The sequence below is a fragment of the Lithobates pipiens genome, unplaced genomic scaffold (assembly GCF_037356315.1).
Source record: "Lithobates pipiens isolate NorthernLeopardFrog02 unplaced genomic scaffold, aLitPip1_a1.2 Scaffold_18, whole genome shotgun sequence".
Taxonomy (NCBI): domain Eukaryota; kingdom Metazoa; phylum Chordata; class Amphibia; order Anura; family Ranidae; genus Lithobates; species Lithobates pipiens.
Genome location: NW_027507758.1, coordinates 209,344,537 through 209,369,279, shown reverse-complemented (window position 1 = coordinate 209,369,279; position 24,743 = coordinate 209,344,537). Strand labels below are relative to the sequence as shown.

The window sequence follows — 24,743 nt, the reverse complement described above, 5'->3', positions numbered from 1 at the left end:
ATGCCCTTCACGGATTTAAAACGCACATACTCACTCCCCATTACTGCAGAATTTATATTCTGGCAACCAAGATACGCCATGAAGGCCCAGTTCCCGGAGACACTGACGCTTGAGTCCGACTCAACTGAGCGCCTGCTCATGTCAAGCGTAATTGGAAAACCTCTTTCCACTCTTTACCTATACCTGACAGTAGCATACGACACCAAACCTACACACACAAAGGACAAATGGAGGGAGGACATCCCAGCACTGGAAAAGGATGAATGTGAAGACTGTATATGAACCTTTATCCCATCTATGATAGCAGCCAAAGACAGATTTATCCAGTTTAAGTTCATACATAGGGTGTACTACACCCTGCACAGAATGGCTAACATATACCCGAACTTAGACCCCTCCTGCCCCAGATGTCATACAGAAGTAGACACGTTTTGGCATATGGTGTGGACCTGTCCCAAAATATAGGCCTACTGGGAACAGGTTGCGGGGAAATTGAGCGACTTGCTGGATACACATGTACCAAAGGAACCAATGGTGCTCCTGCTGAGCTACTTGGGGGAGGTTGAGGGGGACAGATATGCAAAACTCTGCATCACTTTCTCACTATTTTATGCTAGGAGAGGGATGATACATGGGAAGTTAGCCGAACCCCCTACGTTGAACTCCTAACAAAAGGCTGTTAATTCAGTATTACCCCTTTACAAACTTACCTATGAGAGTAGACAATGCCCGGCTAAATTTGACAAGGTGTGGTCGGCCTGGGAGGATGAGAGTGCGTGAGGGGCCGGAGAGGAGGGTGACCAACTGAAGGATTCCCCTGTCTCAGTCGGGGGCTGGTTGCCCCCACCTCGCTCTGAATGTCACCCGACCACACGGGGTAAGGAATAAACTACAAACAGCTGATGAGCAGGGGATACATAACCCCACGGGGGAAGAGATTGAATACCCTACGAAATGGGATTGTTGGGATTCTTCACCAGTACAGGAATGTTAGTAAGGTGGTCAGCAAGGATTTGTAGGATGTTAACTTCTGCTATGGAACTCTTAAATTGACACTGTAACAAACATTATCAAATGCCGAACTTTGACTGTACTGTTATTCTGAAGCGTTAAATAAAAACTTTTTTTTTTAACAGAAAAGAGGGGAGGGACCTCTGGGTCCCCTGATGTACATCAAAGATTTTTTTCTTACATCAGGGGACATACTGTAAGTACCATGGCTCTACTACATGGGATGTCCCATAGCAATGGCAACTGAAGGGGGGGGGGGAGAGACAGAATCAAAGGAAACAGGAGGCCAAAGGACTCATACTGCAGCCTGCAGTGTATGCTGTGCCCAAAAGGCAATATCCTCATGGCCTTTAATATAGATCTAATAAAATCTGATAAACGTCTGCACCAAAGACCAAGTCATGGTCTTACAGATCTGAGCCATAGAGGCCCAATGATGCACCACCCAAGAAGCACTAATCGCCCTGGATGAGTGTGCTCTTGATATGAGAAGGAAGAATTTTCTTCTTTAAGCTGAAGCTTGATCAATCACTTGACAAATCCATTTAGAAGATAGTGGATCTTGACGCTGCCTGTCCATATCTTGGACCCTCTGGCAGTACAAACAAAACCTGTGTGTTTTGCAGAGCTGAGCGGTTGCCTTTCAATTTTTTTGATCACTCTTATTACATCAAGAGACTGTAGTGCTTTCTCTTCCCCAGATTAAGGCTTCTGGGGAAAAAGGAAGAATAATATCTTGGTTTAAATGAAAACCTGTTACCAATTTTGTTAAGAACTCAGGATGAGGACATCAAACCATCTCATCCATATGCATCATGAAATATGGCTCTTACAAGAGACAGAGCCGTTAGTTCTGATACTCTTCTAGCAGAAGAAATGGCAAGTAAAAGAGATTATCTTTCTTATTAAAGAACCAAGAGAATTTCTCGTAAGGTTCAACCGGCTGATTCAGCAAAGCCAAAAAGACCAATTTTAAATCATAAGGATTTAAAGGTGCCTTGATAGGGGGATAAACCGTGTTACCCCCTGAATAAGGTACGCACCAAGAGTGGGAAGCAAAAGGCCATAAGAAAAGACATTGACACGACCTGGATCTGGCTCTTGATAAAAGTCAAGGCCAGCTTAATTTCAGGTCCCATATGCAGGAATCCTGCCTATTGACATACTTCCTGGGGTGTCAACCCCTGGATCCATACCAAGAAACCTATGCCTTCCAGATTCTATAGTAAGTGATTCTGGAAGCCAGCTTCCTGGCATTAGTCAAAGTAGACACTACTGAAGGAGATCACCCACAATCTTTTATACAGTGGGATTCAACAGTCAAACCTGTTAAACTCCGTCCGTAAAGTAGGATGAAATACCGGACCTTGTGCAAGAAGGTCTGGCTATAATGGCAGAGTCCAAAGGACTTCTACTGCCCTCTTTATGATCTCGATATATTAAGATGTTCTGGGACCCGGCTGGGGCCACCAGAATCCCCTCTTTCTGATCCTGCTTAATCCTGTGGAGAAGGCACGGAAGTAGCAGAGCTGGAGGAAATGCATAGAACAGTGAGAACTGATCCCCTTGGAATAGTAATGCGTCTGTTCCGCCTGCTAGCGGACCCCTTGTTTGACATAAAGTTGTTGACCCTATTAATGAATCTGGACGCAAATAGGTCCATGTCCAGAGTACCCCATCTGGCATATTGCTAGGAAGATGTTGGGGTGAAGAGATCAAATAATTGTTGGCGTCTCAAGTAGTACGCCTGAAATATTAAAATTGCTGATAGGCAAGGAGTGTTGTGTTCTGCCAAAGCTAGAACATTATTCACCTCTTTTTGGGCTGCACAACTTCTTGTGCCTCCCCTGCTGATCGACATAAGCCACCGCCGTGGCTCTGTCAGACTGAATCCTGTCAGGACAGTCCCGTAATCTGACCACCAAGATTCTATGGCCAGATGCACTGCCTGAAACGTCCAACAAAGTTGATAGGCAAGGTCCTGGACCATCTCCCTTGGACATAATCTTCTTCCAGGGCTGCTCCCCAGCATAGAAGGCTGGCATCTGTTAACACCTTGCAGGATAAAGATTTTCCCTCCTGCTGGATAACCACCAATTTAGGCTCTGATCTATATTGGGAGCCAAGTGTATTGGAAACAAACAAGGCCCGAATCCATTTTATTCCAGACCGACAGGATGGTGTCTTGAAGCAGTCTTTGAATAAAACTGCATGTAAGGGACGACCCTGAAGGAGATCACCATTTCCCCTAAAAAGGAATTTTCCTTTATCCTGATAAGTTTAATTAGTCCTACAATGGAACTGATTCACGACTGGGGTAAGAATACCTTCTTCTGTACGGTACCTATAACCAGCCCCCCCAAGTAACCTCCATGCATTGGCTTGACTCAAAATATGCTCCACCACAATAGTGGAGCATACGTTAAAGGGTTAATGGACTGAGCTACTTCAATTGCAGCCTGAACTGCAAAAGACATCTTGTCTTTAAAAGGAAAATCCAACTTTAACTTGCTGAATCCTTTAACATCAGTGCATTATCCACTGGACATGTGAGACTCTGCTCACTGAGGTGATTGCAGCATTAATAGCTGGAACCCCCCATTTCTTTCATAGAAATGTTCCCATTAAGAATACATAGCTATGCATGAATAGGAAAAACATCCCCAGGTGGGGGAGGTTCAAATTAACCCTATTAGAGTTAGATACCTCAAGAGCCTGTGCTGCAGGCAACAAAAGGGTTAAGTAAGGGTTAAGTAAGGAAGTAGACAAACACCTGACTTGTGAGGCTACTCCCTCCCTGTTAGGGTCCTCCGAAGAGGAAAAATAAGAATCTTCCAATATTTGGGAAGATCTCCCTGATCCCCAGCCTCCTGCACCTCAACAAAAGGGCCCCGAGGACTAGATGGGAATCTGCTATGTTTAGTCCTACTATGGAGAGACATCATAGCAATAATCTTTTAAATGGTAGAAGAAGAAAAAAACCTGCTTGTATGAAATACACAGGGACATAAGTGTTCTACCCTTGACAGCTGATCTGACTGACCGTATTTTTCTTTTTACCTCTCAGGAGAGGAAGACAGTTTAACCATGCCCCCTTCCTCTTTCAACAGAGAAGTGTGTGAGTGCCGGCATCATGGCGGGCGGCGGGGGTAAATCCTCAGCCCGACGAGCGGCCGCGACCTGCCCAGAAAACTTTTTTTTTTTTTTTATTTAAGAAGAGGCAGCTGGCTGGCATTAAAAGGATCAAAAACCTTCAATCTGGGGCCCAGGAAGTGATCAGACCCCCCTTTATACCTGAGGGTCTTAAAGAAAGGAAGGGATTCCGGCGCTCCAGTTTTTGTAATGTCTTATTAGAATGGTTCAATACAAGCTTAAATGACTCATTAAAATCAGTCACTATTTATTTGCAGGTGAGAATGCAGCTATCCTCAGAGGGTGTCCATAACCTCAGTATACAAGCAAAAAAGATAAGAAGGGGTTTTTTGGAGGCGCAAACTCCAGTAGTTCTATTACATAAATATATATTGGTTTTTTAACTTACTGGTTTGCAGGTTCATAAAGTGGTGATGTCCATCAAAGGTTAAGAAATCCTGGGGTGTGTTGGTGATAGGGTGCAGGCTCTGCTGGCAGTCCTTTAGCTGTAAGGGTGTTAGTCCTGTTCGTTTTAGCAGCTAGTCCCTGTTGTACATAGTGTGGGAAGCTCCACGCTAACCACCCTGGAACGCGGGGGAGGAAGTGATGTCAGTAGTGCTCACCCTTAAGGGGCGTGCCAGTGTCCAGCACCTGATGGATCCTATATAACCCACGTAGTAAGTACTACGGCTCTGTGTCCCCTGATGTAAGAAAAAAAATTTATATGCTACAATGATGTTGAAACGAGAAGGGACAACCATGAACGCCAGAGTTGATTGAAGTCTCTCTAAAGTGTTCACTGAAGTGGCTAAATAAATAAAATAATGGCATAGCCTCGCCCTGCCACAATAGATAGAGATTCGTCAGTTAGGTTGAAACTAACATATTAAAACAAATTATATTAAAACAATTATTTCTTGTTCAATATTTTTATTGAAAATTTTTCAGCAATAAACAAAACAATGGAGTAATAAATATCCGAAACCGGGAGCCAACATAGCCCTTCAGTAGGGTTTATCAAAAAACAAAAATTTAAGAAGATAACAGCGATGTTAATGTAACAACATATTTATAACAATGCTAATTGATGCCCTGAAGGGTTGTAATAAACCATTGATCAGAGCAAATTTAAAACAATTATTTCATGACTAGTTAAATCCATTATACATATATATTAAGAATTGTATTGTATTGAAAAAGTGTACATAAGGTCAAAATGTAAATTCTACACTGATTTGTATTCATTTCTAACCTACTCCTATTAATCTGTATGATTTTGAAGTTTACTTTCTTAATTGCAGTGATATGCATTATGTCCTGTAAAGCACTTCTGTGTCACAGAATTCAGAGAATGCCTTTTAAACTTCAGAGGTGCTGGTAGACAGCAAGGTACAGGGAGGGGTAGTCTTTAGGCACCAGTCACACTTCAGTGTTTTGGAGCTTCAAGCTACAAAACAGTAGAGGAGGAGGAGGAAAAAAAATAAATTAAAAAAAAAAAAAAAAACAAACAAACAATTTCTACAGAGTTGGATTTACAAGTTCACGTGAGGTCACCTAAAGCCAAATGCTAGAAGCTCAAAAAACATCTGGAGTTTCTTTGTAGCTCAAATTGGGCACTTTTTTTTTATTTCCATAGAAATCAATGTAAATACACAATGTGTGCCATTTTGTGCAATTTTCTTCCTAATTATTATTATTTTTTTATTAATAAAAACAAGAAGTGTAATATTATATGAATAAATGTAAATACACAACTAAAAATAATTATAATAAAATACACGGAAAAAAAATTAAACCCCCCAACCTTAAAAATTATATATTTAATAATAAACATCCAAACCTAAACAAAAAAAAAAAAAAAAAAAAAAACCACATTATTATAAATTTCCTTTTATTTTAAGTTTTTTTAGGGTTAGGGTTTACTTATTATTACATGGTATTCATTTATTGTAATTTATCTATAATTTATACAATTTTTATTTGTGTATGTAGTAGTATTTTTAACACCCTAACCCTAGAAAAAAAAAAAAAAAAAAAAAAGGGACCATAAAATATTAATCCCTAAACCTAACCTTAACCTAACGGGGATAATATGAATAAATAATGGACAAAAAGGAAAGAGAAAGTAAACTTGATGGAAAAGCTAGAAAAGCTGAAAAACCTAGCAACAAATGATGCAACAGATGATTGTTTTATTTTTTTGGTTGGCCAAAAGAGAAAACCAACGTCAAAAGCTTAAAAACGCTGTATAATTCTGTATAAAAAAAAAGTGCCAAAAACGTGCATAGGAATATAGAAAAATTAAAAAAAAACAACGTTCAAAGACGCTATTGCTCAGGTGCAAATGCAACCTTAGAAATCAAAAGTAAACAGCAGAATTGAAGCTGCAAAGCATTTAGGCCCCTTTCACACGGGACGGATCAGTAACGATCCGCCCCGTGATGATCCGCTTGCTCAGCGGGGTTCGCTCCGTTGTCCCCGCTGAGCCGGCGGCGGACAGGGCGGTCCCGGCACACTGTGCAGGGACCGCCCTGTCAGCTCTCCATTCTCCTCTATGGGGGATCGGATGAGAACGTGTTCATCCGATCCGCTCTGCAGACGGATAGAAAAATGACCAGTTACACTTACCGGTAACTGTTTCTGGGAAGTCTTTCAGGACAGCACCCTGAGAGATGACTGGTCCACCTGACAGGAAACCCAATCAAAGAGGTTAAAAGCCCCCGCCCCCCCCCCCCCCGTGCTCCTCAGTTGTGACAAAGTATTGACCCACGCCAGTGCACGAGAGTGAAGAAAACCACACCACCACACTCTATACCTTAAATTGTACCTAAAGAGAACGGGTGGGAAGTAGGCCTGCCGTCCTGGAAGACTTCCCAGAAACACAGTTACCGGTAAGTGTAACTGGTAATTTTCTCAAGTCGTCTTCCAGGACGGCACCCTGAGAGAGGAGCAAGTAGCTCAGGCCTACCTTAGGGTGGGACAACCGCTTGCAGGACCTTCCTGCCAAATGCCAGATCCTGAGGGGACAGCAACTCCACCCTGTAATGCCTCAGGAAGGTGTTCTGGCTTGTCCATGTAGCGGCTCTACATATCTGCTGCTCCACTGAAGCTCCGGCCCTTTCTGCCCAAGAGGTTGCCAGAGATCGCGTGGAATGAGCTTTCAGGTCCCTAGGAACTGCATTACCTGACTGCTCATAGGCTAAAGCAATGGCATGCTTAATCCATCTAGCTATGGATGCTTTGGAGGCTTGTTGGCCCTTCTTTTGGCCAGAAAAATTAACTAAAAGATGGCTGGACCTTCGAAACTCCTTAACTTTTTCTAAGTAGGATAATAAACAACGTCTGACGTCCAGACAGTGAAAATAAATTTCCCTCTCATTTTGGGGATTATTACAAAAGGAAGGTAGCACTACTTCTTGAGTCCTATGGAACCTGGATGCTACCTTAGGGAGGTACAGGGGGTCCTGCCTAAGTATAACCCTGTCCTCAAATAAACGAAAGTATGGTTCCTTGACTGAAAAGGCCTGAATATCGCCTACTCTCCTGGCTGATGTAATAGCAAGCAGAAAGGCCAACTTAAAGGCGAGAATCCTGAGGGGGATCTGGTCTATTGGTTCAAAGGGGGGCTTTGTTAAGCCCTCTAACACCAAGGTAAGATCCCATGGTGGGAACCTAGACACCTCGACAGGGGACAACCTCTCTCTGACCAAAAGGAACCTCTTGATCAGAGGGTCTAGTGCCAAGCGTCTCTCCAAAAAACAGGATAAGGCTGCGACCTGTGCCTTAAGTGTCTTGGTTGCCAACCCCTGCTCTGCTCCATCCTGGAGAAACTCCAGAATGGCCGAGATCTCTTGCTGTGAAGTCCCTCTCACCTGACACCAGCGAGAAAAAATCCCCCAGGTCTTAGCGTAAATACGCCTTGTGACCGGCCTTGTGACCGGCTTTCTACTAAGGAGGAGAGTATCCACTACTCTGTCCGACAGGCCCTTCTCCCGCGGGTTCTGCCTTTCAAGAGCCAGGCCGTCAGCCTGAAGAAGCTGGGGTCTGGATGGCAAACTGGACCCTGAAGGAGAAGGTCGCGCCAAACAGGAAGGTGTAGAGGCTGGGCTATGGACCAACCCTGCAGGGTCGGAAACCAAGCTCTCTTGGGCCACCAAGGGGCTATCAGAATCAGGGCGCCTTCCGAGAGAAACAGCTTTTGAAGAACCCTTGGAATTAGCCCCAGGGGGGGGGGGGAAGGCATAGGCCAACCGGAAGTCCCAAACCTGGGCCAAGGCGTCTATCCCCTCTGAGCCCCCCTCTCGGGCAAGGGAAAAGAATCTCTTTACCCTTCTGTTCTTTCTGCGGGCGAACAGATCTATCTCTGGATCGCCGAACTGCCGACATACCAGGGAGAATACATCTGGATTCAACTCCCATTCTCCCTGAAGAATCGGCTGACTGAGATAGTCTGCCTCCACATTGAGGGACCCCTTTATGTGGACTGCGGAAATGGAGATAATCCGATGCTCTGCCCAGCCCATGATCTCTAAAGATAGAGCCAAAAGTTCTCGAAAATTTGAGGATGTCCTTCTCCAACTCATGTCCCAGGAACCCTGGGCTGTTAGATCCTCCAGGTGGGCCCCCCACCCCCAGGAACTTGCGTCTGTTATCCTGAGCGGCTGAAGCTGACTCCAAAGGAGACCCCCCTGAAGCCTCTGAGGGCGAAGCCACCAGTGAAGAGAATCCTTTACCTCGATCGGAATGGCCACCTCTACTTCTAGAGAAACTTTCTTCCTGTCCCAAGAGGAAAGGAGGAAGTGCTGGAGGGTCCTGGAGTGCAGCTGTGCCCAAGGAACTGCAGGGATAGCTGCCGTCATCAGGCCCAGCACCCTCATAATCCCTCTGTATGGAGATGTCTTTGCCTCTAACAGAGAAAGGACCGCTGAAATTATACCCTCTACCTTGCTCTGGGGTAGAACTAACTTCTGTAGCGCGGAATTCACCAGGAATCCCAGATACATTTTCGTCTGGGCCGGAATCAGTGAGGATTTTTCCTTGCTGATGATCCATCCCAGGGATTCTAAGGTCTCCACTACCCTGGCTAGATCCAAAAGGAGCTGATCCCGATTCCGATTGTAAATCAGAATGTCGTCCAAATAGGGAATCAGCGCTACTTCCTGGAGATGCAGGAAGGCCACTACTTCTGCCAGGATCTTTGTAAAAACCCTTGGACTGGATGCCAGCCCGAAGGGGAGGGCCGCAAACTGACAATGCTGAACTCCCTCTGGAGAGGCAATTGCAAATCTTAGGAAGACCTGATGGTTCTGAAATATAGGGACGTGAAGGTAGGCGTCCTTTAAATCCAAGGTTACCATGAACACGTCCCTGAGAAGGTGTCTCCTGAGAGAATAAACACTCTCCATGCGGAACTTCTTGTACCGCAGGAAGACATTGAGGTGCCTTAGATTTATGATGAGGCGATATCTTCCTGAGGGCTTTGGTACCACAAATATGTGGGAGTAGAACCCCTGACCCTGCTGGCTCTCTGGAACAGGCACTATGACCTCCTGCCTGGCCAGTTCTTCTATATTCTGTAGGACTCCTGCTGCCTTGCCGGGATCCCTGGGAAGGTGGGTCAGGAGAAATTTGGTGGGAGGAGGGGAAAGAAATTCTAATCTGTAACCCTCTTTTATGATCTGTAGAATATGGGGGCTCTGAGTGACCCTTTCCCACTGAGGGACAAAGTGGGAAAGTCTTCCCCCCACTGGAATGTCATTTGGAGGTCTTGTCGCCTGACTTCTGGCTGGAAAAGAGAATGCCTGACTTCTGCTTGTCCTTCCCAGCGCCCCCCCCCAACGTCTATTAGGGGAGACCTTTTTCTCCAAGAAGCAGTTCTTTGCCTGGGGGCCACGAAAAAACCTCTTCCTATCCCTCCTCGGTTTAGTAGGGAATTTCTTCCCCTTTTCGGTCGACCTAGCAAGGGCTTGGTCTAGGCCAGCACCAAAAAGGAGGGAACCCTCAAAAGGGAGGCCACATAGACGGGTCTTAGATGAGCCATCCCCGTCCTAAGTTTTAACCCATAGGGCTCGCCGAGCCGAGTTTAGTAAGGCACCGGACTTGGCGGTTGTGCGCACCGTCTCCACAGCCGCATCCGCTAGGTATGCAACAGCGCTGCCTACGACCTCCAATGAATCTAAGACCTCCTTAGACTTGGAAGTCTGGGAGATGTGGTCTACCAGCTTAGAGATCCACATGTCCGCATTTCTAGCGATGCAGGCTGAGGCCAACGCGGGGCTCATAGCCGCCGCGTTGGCCTCCCAGGCCCTGCGCAAAATAGTTTCTGCCCTCCGATCCATCTGATCCTTGATGTTCCCAGTGTCTTCAAAGGAAAGATCGGATTGTTTAGAAACTTGTGCCAGGGAGGCGTCTAGCCTATGAGTCTTGAAAAACTTCTCCTCATCCTCCTCAGTAAAGGGGCATCTACGCTTCCATGTTTTGTACTTTAGGAGCCTCTTCTCCGGATCCTTCCACTCCCTTAAGATAATATCTTTGAGTGCAGGATGTACCGGAAGAACCCTGGCCTGTGGTTTAATTAAGCCCCTATACATTTTGTCTTGGGCAGAGCCCTGTGCCGTGGGCTCCTGAATCCCTTCAGAAGCGTAAACCGCCCTCAGTAATCCCTCCATGTCATCGGCTGAAAAGATATGCCTGCTAGACCTGGAGTCCTCCCCCTCATCCTCCTCCTGGCTGTCCAACACACCCTCGTCCGAGAATCCCTGCCCATGGGATTCGGACTCATCCTCCTCCTCTGAATCCTGAGACCGGAGATACCTTGGGTTGTCTGCCCGCCGTCTAGACCCCCTAGAGGAAGTGGAGCCCTCCTGGGAGGAGGCGTCCTTGCTGGTGTGAGCTTCTGAATCTCTAGACTTAAGGGAGGACTGAAAGGCTTTCAGAGTGGACAGCATCTCAGTTTGTACTGTGAGAAACTTCTCCATTATCTGAGAGGTTTCCTTCCCTGTCAGCTTCTGTATACATTTAAAGCAGAAGGGTTTAGGATGATCTGGGGGTAATCTAGCATTACAGTTTCCACAACGCTTAGAGCGGGTGGAAGATTTCACGGGACGGCTGGCAACCCCAAGGGCAGTGGCATCGTCCCCTGAAACAAAAACATACAGGCATTACAATACAGCACTGTACCACCCAGAGGAGAAGAGTTGGGGTACCCTCCCCCATCTAAACCTCCGGCGGCCGGTCAGACTCACCCCCTGTGGTCTCCTCCATGGCCATGGCCCCTACGGGTCTCTCCTCACGTTCCACGCTGCTGGCGCCAGTGAGCTTCTTCGGACAGCTAACACAGGCGGTCTGTGGGAGAAGTGGGCGCCTGCTCCTCCTGGATTTATGTCCCAGATTTGGCTGAGGCTGGGGTTACCTCCATGCTGGTATTGCCACCATTTTGCTGTAGACAGGAAATGACCCGAACTCTGAGCTCACTTCCTGTTCTGTGGAGGAAGTGATGTCATTCCTCCACCAAGCTCCAGGAAGATGGTGCCAAACCTCCCCAGAAAGCTGAGCACCTCTGCTGCAAAGGGGAGATACTGCCTCCAGCTGCACCAAGGACCCTCTGGATTGCTGGACCTAGAGTCTTCAGAGAGATACCTTGAGCCCAAAAGGGACACCAGGCTCCTTTTTTGCAAGGCCACCGCACAGGTAAGGAGAGGAGAGGAAAATTGGCCCCTGAAGTTCTGGGTACACCACTGTACCCAGGGTCCTTCAGCGCTCAGGGGGGCTCTTCCAGTTTCTGCTGCCCCCCCTGAGGAAAATATAGGGGAACCCCCCAGGAAGGATGAGAACATCCTGCCGGACCCAGAGGCTTCCCAGGCATTTGGCCCGGCTCCCAGGGGGAGACCACCAGCCCCAGGCTTCGTGTCTAGTAAAAAAATAACAAACGGTTTCGCTGTGGGGAAACACAATCAAAAACTGAGGAGCACGGGGAGGGGCGGGGGCTTTTAACCTCTTTGATTGTGTTTCCTGTCAGGTGGACCAGTCATCTCTCAGGGTGCCGTCCTGGAAGACTACTTGAGAAAAATAGGATTTTCCTCCGTCTGCAGAATCGGACAATTGCGGAGGCGGACAATAGTGGGTGTCTGCGGATGTTCAACCGCAGACACCCGCCATCCCATAGGGATGCATGTATGTCCGTATTTCATCCGCAAACGGATGGATGAAATACGGACATACTGTCCGCATGTTTGAAAGGGGCCTTAGGGAATCCAGGAAGCTGTGAAAAAGATTGCAAGCAGACAGGCAACACTCACAACATGAAATTAGATTTTGCAAGTAAGCGTATAATGGATTGTCAATAAAAGCCATCGTTTGTATTGCATTTTCAATGCTGATGTTCTAAAATCCTAGTGTATATTGTGAACTCCTTTGAGCATAGCCAGGGAAATTCAAATATTTTGAGACCATAAATTATCACTTTGCTGATATCTAGCATGTTAAAATTTGTCGTGTAGCTGATAGTTTGTATGGACGGATAACACACTGTATTTCTGTATCCAAAAGGAGGATAAAAGGTCAAATAAAACTATGGCACACTAAGATACTTTGCAATCCCACATGCAAAATAAGAATATCCTTTTGGCTGCAGCAAACATAGTTGACCTGATAGGCAGAGCATAATCATAAAAATAAAGGGCTCCCAAATATGACACAGGCAGCTCCAGGTGGATATCCCTGTAGCTGAAATGCAAATAAACAAAGCCAAAGTGAAAGTAAAAACTGTAATGCTAGTAGAGAGAGCAAGAGTTTGGAAGCTGTGCAGCGCTGTAGATGCAACTAGCAACAGACAAATGCAACATTTCAGTAGTCACTGTTGGATTTCAATTCTCCCAATAATTTCTCACTCTACAATATCACCAAATTCAGTACTGTATAGCAAAAGATATAGCAGACAGTAATATAAAAAAGCTAAGTAAGGACTTCCTAACAAAGTTGGCTTTGGTACTCTGCATTACAGCTTCATTCTACAGAGATATTAACCTAGGACAACCTCCTCTGTGGTGATCAAAAGTGTAAAGTAATGAATTTGGTGGAAGACCGTGAATGTTAGGAGGATGTTAAACTACAATAGTCAACATTTGTCCATCTATGCTGTTTAGCTTGAATGTGGCAATCAAGTTATTTCTCTTGTCTTGAATGCGAGAGATCTTAACATGTATGGGGGCAGCTTAAACGGCTGTAAAACAAGTTCAGACAAAATAAACCAGAAATTTAAATCATAGTACATACCTTCATAATTACAGAAAAAATAGGAAGTGTTTTTGGGCTGTTCAGATTTCCAGTCTTATACCTGCCAAAAGGAAACAAAAAATTTTTTTTACTTTTTGTTTTGTTTTTTATACAACATAATACGGGCCCAGAGACTAAAATATTCAAAGCTTAAAAATACTTCACTTCTACTACAGCAAAGGTACAAAGCTATGTTTAATTTATAAATTCAAAATTAATCACTGTGCTAGTGCTAATAAAGCAGCTGACATAAATTGTATGGCGACAATAAAAAGCATAAAAGACAAAAATTTATGCAACACTAGTAACATAACATTAAAAGTAAAAGTCCAGAAGAACTTTGGAGAGTTGTCTAATTTCAAAGATAAACTTTTACAAGTCGGAGATGTTACCTATTCACCTGACCCCGTCGCTAATGACGAATTTACAATCGGCTTTCCCCTTCACCTGGGCCAAGTCTTCCATTAAGTACTTGGGCATTCAGTTTGACGGACCACCTTATATGCTACCAACTTCCCCCCCTTAATTAACACAGTGAAAGCAGATCTCTTGCAGTGGACCAAAACCGCTTTTACGTGGTTAGGTCGCCTGAATATTATCAAAATGAACATCCTGCCCCGGGTACTCTTATTTGTAAAAAAAAAAAAAAAAAAAAAAAAAAAAAAAAAAAAAAAAAAAAAGATACCCATTTCCCTCCCCAAACTGTTTTTTACCCAACTGAATAGCATACTATCGGCATTTGTGTGGAACACAAAGAAGAAACCGAGAATAGCCATGACATTGCTGAGGCGCTTGAAGCTGACGGGGGGTCTGGGGGTCCCAGACATCCTGAAGTACCACAGGGCTATTATTCCACAGAGGATACTTAACTGGAAGTTTCATTCTCAGTCTAAAATGTGGGTCTCTTTAGAAAAATGGCTAGCTGGGAGAGACTTGGCTTATGCACCCTGGTTAGCCCGGAAACATAGGGGACTGTCGGAGGATGCCTTCCCACTAACAGTACAGGCTCTCTCAATATGGGATAAAATGAATCAGACCCTGTGTCTATCCCCTCCTGTGTCACCGCTGGCCCTGCTGGGGGGGTTCCTGTGGTTCCCACCAGGGGAACAGAGGGCTTTCTTCGGCCCCTGGGTGGACGACGGGAATGCCAGCTGTTGAAAGTTGATGAACGGAGGCAAGATGGTCAGCTACGAGTCACAAAAAGCAGGGCACACAAACACCACCATGAATTTTTGGCGGTACAGGCAATTACATCACTTTTTCGAAAATCCACGGCCACTCAATAAGAGACAAGGCTTCCCTTACACCCTTTGAACTTCTCTTTGTAGGAGACGAACCCATTCCCCACATAATCTCAGAACTGTACCACCTGCTCGGCTCTGCTGCCGAGACCGCTAGACCAATATACATACGGATGTGGGAGAGAGACCTACAGTTTGACTTTTCCACGACCCAACTGTCCCACCTTTACAAACTCACTCACACAACCACAATGGAATCCAAAACCCAAGAAATTAATTATAAAATCCTGTCCCGCTGGTACAGAGTGCCAGCAGACCTAGCACGTATGTACGCTTCGGTATCGGACCGGTGCTGGAGGGATTGTGGCCAACAGGGCACCCTCCTCCACATTTGGTGGGATTGCTCGCGAATAAAGCCATACTGGGCAGACATCCGATCCCACATAAAAGCAATTTTGAACTTGGATTTACCACTATCTCCAACCAATTATCTTTCGCACATCCCTCCGATCCCGATGGGTAGATACAAAAAGATCCCCCTGCCATATCTAATGAATGCGGCTAGACGTCTTATATCAATCTACTGGAAGCAGACCAGAATCCCCACATGGGAAGGCTGGGTCAAAAAAAGTCAAACGACATTAGAGAGGCCGAATATTGGGTAGCAACATTAAGAGGGACAAGGGCTAAGTTTGATATCATATGGCAGCCTTGGAAAGCCTACATGTCCGACACCATCTACGCATCCTGCAGCCTGGACTTGGCTCTTCTGGAGCTAGCAGAACTAGGGATGCACCGAATGGGTTTTTTGGTGCCGAAACCGATACCAAACATGAAAAATACACTAGGCCGAAAACCGAAACAGCACCGATACCGAAAATGACTGTTTTAAAAAAAAATTTATACAGGAGGTGGTCAGAGACTGGCGACATGGTACAGGAGGTGGTCAGAGACTGGGGACATGGTACAGGAGGTGGTCAGAGACTGGGGACATGGTACAGGAGGTGGTCAGAGACTAGGGACATGGTACAGGAGGTGGTCAGAGACTAGGGACACTGTACAGGAGATGGTCAGAGACAGAGGACGTGGTACAGGAGGCGTTCCCCATTGCAGGCCAGTGTCCCCCATTGCAACCAGTGTGCCTGTACCCCATTGCAGCCAGTGTGCTATTTTGCAGCCAGCCTGTGCAGGGAAGAGAGCCGCCTCCCCTGCCTGTTTGATCACAGCGCCGGGAACATCACAGCTTTCATTTCAATAGCTGTGTGTTCCCGGCCGCGCGCCATCACACACAGCCCCTCCCCCTTGTCCGGGCACTTTGATAGACAGATCATCCGTCCAATCCTGCGGATGATCTGTCTATCTAAGTGCCCGGACAAGGGGGGAGGGGCTGTGTGACGGCGCGTGGCCGGGAACACACAGCTATTGAAATGAAAGCTGTGATGTTCCCGGGGCTGTGGTCAAACAGGCGGCAGAAGGCGGCTCTCCTTTGCTATACACCCCCCATGATGGGTGTCGCCTGGGGCGGGGGGCGGAGCCACGCCCCATTTTCGGCTCCATTATCAGCGGATTTTCTCTTTCGGCAAATTGCCGAAAAGGGCATTTTTGGCCGATATGTTTCGGCGGCCGAAATTTCGGTGCATCCCCAAGCAGAACCGTCCCTGAGATCTCGCACAGGAAATGGCACTATTGCCTAGTAACTATTTTTCACCCCCCTGCCCCCTTGCTGGAGAGGCAAATCCACTGCCAAGACTCGCCTGGTGCTGGGCTACTGCACTTCGAGATGACATGTAAGCTCCGTCTCCCTTCCCCACCCACCCCTCCCAGCCCCCGTTTCCCTCCCTCTCACCCCCCTTAGTCTTCTTTTCCACCCTTCTCTCTATTCCACACTTCAGTACGACATTGCTTTCTGTAGCGTTGAGATGTGGTCAAGCGTTATGTTGCCTGCAAGCTAGCTGATCCTGCGGCCGCCCTGCCTAGCTGGCGAAGGGGAATCCTTCTGTCCGGAGGGGCCCTTACAGACCTGCCCCTCCTGGGCGGTGGGACTGCTGTGGGCCCGCTTCACCCCCGGGGGAGGCCGGGAGAGGTAGATGGATGCAGCTTGGCCCCCCTCTCCTGGGTAGCCATCAGGGGGCGGCCCTATGCCTCCCCGACCCCACGCATATCGGGGGGTAAGGGGATTGGGCATCGGCCTGTCCACTCCCTTGAAATTAGAAGCACTCTATAGCAGGACCCTGGCTCAGGGAAACCAGAACGGATATGGATAAGCAGGAGACATTGCAGGTGTTAGCTTGAAGTTGGGCACCAGATTTACGTGCCCGACTTAGACCATCATTTCTCTGCCACCCGGGAAAGGATTAACAGGTGTAATTGTTTCATACAGTTTATTTGACTTGTAATTGGTTCTGACACACCTGTCTTATGTGTACTCAAGTGTATTCTTCAGTTAAAATGTTTCAAAATAAAGATTTTACAAAAAAAAAAAAAAAATAATAAAAAAAAAAAAAAAAAGTGAAAAAGTCCATAGTGTTTAGAATAAAGTCCTTGTTTAGGCTCCATTCACACAGGGGCAACACGACTTGTAGGCGACTTGAGTGAGGCAACTTGTACACGACTTGAGTTAAGATCACAGCGCGACTTGGGACGACTTCAACACGACTTGTGATTACTTCAACCTGACTTGGGACGACTTACAAGTCGCCCCAGGCCAGGCAACGTTTGCCGTGGCCAAGCAGAGAATGAGCTCAAGGGGGAACTCCACGCCAAATTTCTGCAAAAAAATTTGGCGTGGGTTCCCCCTCCGAGAGCATACCAGGCCCTTAGGTCTGGTATGGATTCCAAGGGGAACCCCCTACGCCGAAAAAACGGCGTGGGGGTCCCCCCCAGATCCACACCAGACCCTTATCCGAGCACGCTACCCGGCCGGCCAGGAAAGGGGGTGGGGACGAGCGGGCGGCCCCCCCCTCCTGAGCCGTACCAGGCCGCGTGCCCTCAACATGGGGTGGTGCCTTGGGGGAGGGGGGGCGTGCGCCCCCCCACCCCAAAGCACCTTGTCCCCATGTTGATGAGGACAAGGGCCTCTTCCCGACAACCCTGGCCGTTGGTTGTCGGGGTCTGCGGGCGGGGTGCTTATCGGAATCCGCGAGCCCCCTTTAATAAAGGGGGCCCCCGGATACCGGCCCCCCACCCTATGTGAATGAGTATGGGGTACAATGTACCCCTACCCATTCACCTGTGGAATAAAGTACAAAAAAAAACACAACACAGGGTTAAAATATTTTATTGCACAGCTCCGGGGGTCTTCCGTCTTCGGGGGTCTTCTCGCCGGACTCCTCTGCTATCTTCTTGTAGCTCTTTTGCTAGCGGAGGAGTCCGGCTTTCTTCCTCGCCGCCGGCCTCTTCTTCAGACTTCGGGGGTCTTGTCCCCCTCTTCGGTTCTTCTGCCGGGCCACCGCGCCTTCTTATAGCTCTTTTACAGGCGGTGGCCCGGTCTTCTGTCGCCGCCGCCGCCTTCCGTTCTTCTTCTCCTGGAGATGTTGACTCGACGAGCTCTCCGGCCGCAATGCCAGGGACGCGCTGAGCTGCCACTTATATAGGGACAATGGGGCGGTGTCACATGGGTTGATGTCACATGGGTTGGTCACATGGGTTGATGTCACATGGTAAGGGGGCGGGGGTCACGGGGCGACAGAAGACCGGCCACCGCCTGTAAAAGAGCTATAAGAAGGCGCGGTGGCCCGGCAGAAGAACCGAAGAGGGGGACAAGACCCCCGAAGTCGGAAGAAGAGGCCGGCGGCGAGGAAGAAAGCCGGACTCCTCCGCTAGCAAAAGAGCTACAAGAAGATAGCGGAGGAGTCCGGCGAGAAGACCCCCGAAGACGGAAGACCCCCGGAGCTGTGCAATAAAATATTTTAACCCTGTGGTTGTGTTTTTTTTGTACTTTATTTCACAGGTGAATGGGTAGGGGTACATTGTACCCCATACTCATTCACATAGGGTGGGGGGCCGGTATCCGGGGGCCCCCTTATTAAAGGGGGCTCGCGGATTCCGATAAGCCCCCCGCCCGCAGACCCCGACAACCAACGGCCAGGGTTGTCGGGAAGAGGCCCTTGTCCTCATCAACATGGGGACAAGGTGCTTTGGGGTGGGGGGGGGCGCACGCCCCCCCTCCCCCAAGGCACCCCCCCATGTTGAGGGCACGCGGCCTGGTACGGCTCAGGAGGGGGGGGGCGCCCGCTCGTCCCCACCCCCCTTCCTGGCCGGCCGGGTAGCGTACTCGGATAAGGGTCTGGTGTGGATCTGGGGGGGACCCCCACGCCGTTTTTTCGGCGTAGGGGGTTCCCCTTGGAATCCATACCAGACCTAAGGGCATGGTATGCTCTCGGAGGGGGAACCCACGCCAAATTTTTTGCAGAAATTTGGCGTGGAGTTCCCTCTTGAGAGCATTAAGACGGCTCTCATTCACTTACATTGCTTTTTAAATGTTGTCCGACCTGAGGCGACCTGAGGAGACTAGGGGCGACCTGAAGTCGGATCAGGAGTTGCCCCTGTGTGAATGGACTCTTAGGGAAAAAACTGGAACCACCCACGGTGTAGACAGAGCCACAATTAGGTGAGCACAAAAACTTATCCTCCACCGAACACCACACCAGGCCTCTTACCAAAGAAAATAGTCTACTGAATTACAGGTGGTAAAACAAGAATATATCCACAGCGCCACAAAAACACTTCACTAGGATCATAGATGGCTGGGTCTGGTAGTCTCACCAGATGGAAATTCAAACAGCAACTCCTCATGGTGTAGTATTTTAAAACCAGGATCACATTTATTTAAAAAAAGTCTCCGACTTGCCTCGCCGCGACCTGCGGGGATCTCAGCGGCGACTTGCAGAGGACTTCTGTATAGAAGTCAATGCAAGTCGCCCCCGAAGTCGCCCCGAAGTAGTACAGGAACCTTTTTTCTGAGTCGGAGCGACTCGAGTCGCTCCTCTCAGAACGGTTCCATTGTACAGAACGGGGGCGACTTGCGGGAGCGAGGCGAGGCGAGCCGTGTCGCCTCGCTGTGTGAACCGGCCCTGAGAAGCTTTTGTTTTGCCAAGTACTTTTTCATATTGAACCATGCAGATGTCATGGATGTTGAGCGTTATGCTGGGATATAATTCTAGATGGCAGAATGTGGAATCTAAATGTCAAGCAGTGTTTACCTAGCTGGATTTAAAGTGAAGCAGACCTAAAAAAAAAATTAAAAAAATGAAACGAAATGTGTAACGATCTACAGCTTTTGTAAAGTTCACAAGTTAATATTTCGACATGCTTACAAATATGTAGACTGTAATACAAAGACTGTCCCGATTTTATTACCAATAATTCTTTGTTCTCTGATACCCCCTCTAACAGACCTTATATCAGAATTCTTTTCTCAGTTATGACTCCGGTAATGATCTATTTAGATCATTTGCATGGGATTAACAATGTCAAGAAGACCTTCTCATATAGTTTAAAGCTAGAGCTGAGAGCCACTGGTCACACCTACTGTTGTCCTCGCCTAAAAACTCCTGCCTGCAGCTCCCCAGGACCGGTGCGGTGTCAGCACCGGTCCTGGTGGAAAAAAATAAATAATAATATTTGCTGAATATTTGAAATCGATTTGACCTCTCAAATCGATTCATGATTCAAATTGATTTTTTTCCCAGCCCTAGTCAGAGCTCTGTTTAATTAATGCTTGTGAACAAGAGCACAATGGTGTAGTGGTTAGCACTCTCACCTAGCCGTAAAAAGGGTCACTGGTTCAAATCCAAACCATGAGACTACCTGCCTGGAGTTTGCATGTTCTCCCTGTGCCTGCGTGGGTTTCCTCTGGGTACTCCGGTTTCCTCCCACACTCCAAAGACATGCAGGTAGGTTAATTGGCTTCTGTCCAAAATTGGCCCTAGTATATGAATGGGGACCTTGGCTTGTGGACTCCTTGAGGGTAGGGACCGATGTGAGTGTGCAATGTACAGGGATAGGGACAAATGTAGACATTTACTCAGGTGGAACTGGATGGGCTGGTGTCTTTATTCAACCTTACTAACTATGTAACTCTGGGTACTCCGGTTTCCTCCCACACTCCAAAGACATGCAGGTTGGTTAAAGAGGAAGTAAACCCTAATGGGTTTACTTCCTCTTTCATTCCCTGCAAAGGCAAAGCATAATGGACTACTATGCATCGCATAGTAGCCCATTATGTGTCACTTACCTGACACAGGAGCCAGCGATGTCACCGCTGTCCCCTGTAGTCCGGCGCATCCATCTTCTCGGTGGGTCTCGCAGCTCCGCCGCTGTCATTCGGCAAAGCCGCGATGACGTCACTCCCGCGCATGCGCACGGGAGCCGACACGCGCAGCATCTTCATCATTGACGATGCCGCTCTCAGTGCGCTTGCGCGCCACTGTCTAAGGCGCATGCGCCGTAGACAGTGGTGCCTGTCTTCCGGCAAATATCTCCTAAACCGTATAGGTTTAGGAGATAATTCTTGGACCTACAGGTAAGCCTTAATCTAGGCTTGCCTGTAGGTCAAAGTGGTTTGTAAGGGTTTACAACCACTTTAAATTGGCTTCTGTCCAAAATTGGCCCTAGTATATGAATGGGGACCTGGGATTGTGGGCTCCTTGAGGGTAAGGGCCGATGTAAGTGTGCAATGTACAGGGATAGGGACAATTGTAGAGAGACACTCAGGTGGAACTGGATGGGCTGGTGTCTTTATTCAACCTTACTAACTATGTAACTAAGAGACCTTGTATATAAGTTGGTATATAAATGCAAGAACACAAGTATATATAGCTTAAAAAAAAAAAATGTAATAATTATTATTATATCTTCTGGAGGCAGCACCACCCCTCCTACTTAACTGAGCCCCATCCCAATCCAGTGATGTGCACGAGAGTAGTGGCATTCCTAGGTCCTCCTCTTCTCATTGGCACACACAGCAATTGGCTCCTGTTGCTGTCAGTCACAGCTAGTGAGCCTATGAGAAGAGTGGGTGGGGGGGCAGGCTACACTGTGTGAATGGATTATGTCCATTCACAATAGCGTGCCTCGAGTGCCCAAGCGATTCTATGAAAAGTATCAGATCTTTGGTTAGTTACAGTGATGTGACTTATTCGGCCCTCAAACTTAAGTACTCTTCCCCACCTGTATAATTAATCTCGTTGGGGGGGGGGGGGGGGGGGGGGGGGGGAATAAAAAAAAAAGCACACAAATGTAAATCTCTATATACACAATCCTACACCCACAGTTGAAACAATGGAATGTTTATTTAAAGAAGAAGGAAAACAAACAAACAAACACACACACACACACACAGCTTTTCAGGGTACTTCTATATAAAGATTTTAACCAGTTAACAACCGGCCCATACACGGCTACAGGGCGGTAGCTTAACTCTGGGAGGCAGTCATATGACATCCTTCCAGAATTCCACTCTCGAGCTCCCTCTGGGGCACGTACGAGAGCATCCGTGACCGCCAGGTTCAACACAGATGACGGTAAACGGCCGCTCATCGCGGCTGTTTACCATGTGAACACTCCGTCAAATGACGAAGCGATCACTTGTAAACAAACCGGCGTCATGTTATGAGGCTGGTTCCTTCCTCCCCTCTCTGTACAGCGGAGGGGGACAGATCGGTGTCAGCAGTGCTGTGGGCTGGATCTGCAGTGCCCACAGTGCTGCTCACCGACAATTAACCCCTCGATGCCCTGACGATGCTCGGCCATGCTCAGCCTCTGTATGTGACAAGGCTGTGGAAGTCTCACACATGTGGTATCGCCGTACTCAGGAGTAGGAGAATCTATTTTGGGGTGTCATTTTTGGTATGTACATGCTACGGGTTAGAAATATTGTATAAATGGATAACTGTTAAAAAAAAAAAAAATGCATTTTAACCACTTCCCGCCCGCCGGCCATCATATGACGTCCTGGACTTTGTGCGGGGATATCTGAAAGATGGGTGCAGCTACAGGCATCATTCAGATATCGGATTTTTCAGCCGACGATTCCCTACACCATAAGAACGATCATTGCAGCTGTTCCGCTGCTTGATCGTTCTTACAGGAGGCGAGAGGGGACTTCCTCTGTAACTGAAAACATGTAACCAGTAAAAAAATTAAAGCATCGCCTATGGGGATTTTTAAGTAGCGACGTTTGGCGCCATTCCACAAGCATGTGCAATTTTGAAGGGTGACATGTTTGGTATCTTTTTTTCTTGGCGTAACTTCATCTTTCACATTATGCAAAAACATTGGGCTAACTTTACTGTTTTTTTTTTAGCAAAAAAATGTTTTTTCCCAAAAAAAAGTGTTTGAAAAATAACGTGCGAGATAAAAAGTTGCAACAACCACCATTGTAGTCTCTAGGGTCTTTGCTAAAAAAAAAAAAAAAAACATATATAATGTTTTGGGGTTCTATGTAATTTTCTAGCAAATAAATGAGGATTTTTACATGTAGGAGAGAAATGTCAGAATAGGCCTGGGTGCTCCAGAACGCCTGATGGTGCTCCCTGCAGAATTTTCGGTCTTTTTTCTTTTATAGCACAAAAAATAAAAAACCCAGCGGTGATTAAATACCACCAAAAGAAAGCTCTGTTTGTCTAAAAAAAAAAAAAAAGGGAAAAAAATGTAATGTTGGTACAGTGTTGCATGACTGAGTAATTGTCATTCAAAATGTGAGAGCACCGAAAGCTGAAAATTGGTCCGGATATTAACCACTTCAATACCAGGCACTTAAACACCTTCCTGCCCAGACCAATTTTGAGCTTTCAGCGATGTCGCACCTTGAATGACAATTGCACGGTCATGCTACACTGTACCCAAATGAAATTTTTATAATTTTTTTCCCACAAATAGAGCTTTCTTTTGGTGGTATTTGATCACCTCTACGGTGCCGTGGATCTAGTAGAGTGAGCAGCAATACCTGAGGGAGGTATTTCTCCGTTTGCTTTATAGGCTTCTGTTATAGCCAGCTTAAGCCACCTACCCTGCGTACTCTTAGAAGCTTTCTCCCCCTTGCGTGACCCAGAAAATAACACGAAAAGGGCGTTTGATCTTCTAAAGTCTTTAGTCATCTTCAGAAAGTGCAATAAGCATCTTCTCACATCCAACGTGTGGAAAACTTCCTCTCCTGCATTAGCTGGGGTTGCAGAGAATGTAGGTAACACTATTTCCTGCGATCGATGAAAAGCTGAGGATACTTTTCGGTAGGAATGCTGGATCCGTCCTCAGTACTACTCTGTCCGGATAAACTCTAAGGCCGCGTACACACGCGCGGACTGTTTGCCCAACCTTGTTCGTCAAACAGTTTCGGCAAACAGTCCACTCAAAATTTGCATGAGCGGACTTGCCCACACACGAGCGGACTGTGTTCAACGAACTGTTTGCCAAACAGTCCGCTCAACTTTTGAAATGAACGGACTCGCCCACGTAAGGCGGAGGCAAATCCGCCCATTTCGAGCGCGTGTACGGGTAGGCGGGGCCCGCGAAGGAGACGTCGCGGGCTCCGCCGCCTGGAATGGGCTTAAAGGGGAACCCCAACGCCGAAAAAAAAAATCGGCGTGGGGGTTCCCCCAAAGTCCACACCAGACCCTTGTCCGAGCACGCTACCTGGCCGGCCAGGAAAGGGGGGGCGAGCGAGCGCGCCCCCCCTCCTGAGCCGTACCAGGCCGCGTGCCCTCAACATGGGGGGTGCCTTGGGGAAGGGGGGGCCGCGCGGCCCCCCCACCCCAAAGCACCTTGTCCCCATGTTGATGAGGACAAGGGCCTCTTCCCGACAACCCTGGCCGTTGGTTGTCGGGGTCTGCGGGCGGGGGACTTATCGGAATCCGGGAGCCCCCTTTAAGAAGGGGGCCCCCGGATACCGGCCCCCCACCCTATGTGAATGAGTATGGGGTACAATGTACCCCTACCCATTCACCTGTGAAATAAAGTACAAAAAAAAACACAACACAGGGGAAAAAATATTTTATTGCACAGCTCCGGGGGTCTTCGGGGGTCTTCTCGCCGGACTCCTCCGCTATGTGTGTGTAGCTCTTTTACTAGCGGAGGAGTCCGGCTTTC

The 24,743-nt window shown here is 47.5% G+C and overlaps 1 protein-coding gene across 5 annotated transcripts in view; it reads right to left on the bottom strand.

The window, feature by feature from the left end:
- ARID4B (AT-rich interaction domain 4B) overlaps positions 1–24,743 on the bottom strand; it is a 2,504,499-nt gene that overhangs the window by 2,461,757 nt on the left and 17,999 nt on the right. For all 5 annotated transcript variants that reach the window (XM_077486552.1, XM_077486551.1, XM_077486548.1 and 2 more), the window contains exon 2: positions 13,417–13,477. In XM_077486552.1, the coding sequence (XP_077342678.1) occupies positions 13,417–13,477 (61 nt within the window). The remainder of the gene's footprint in view (positions 1–13,416; positions 13,478–24,743) is intronic.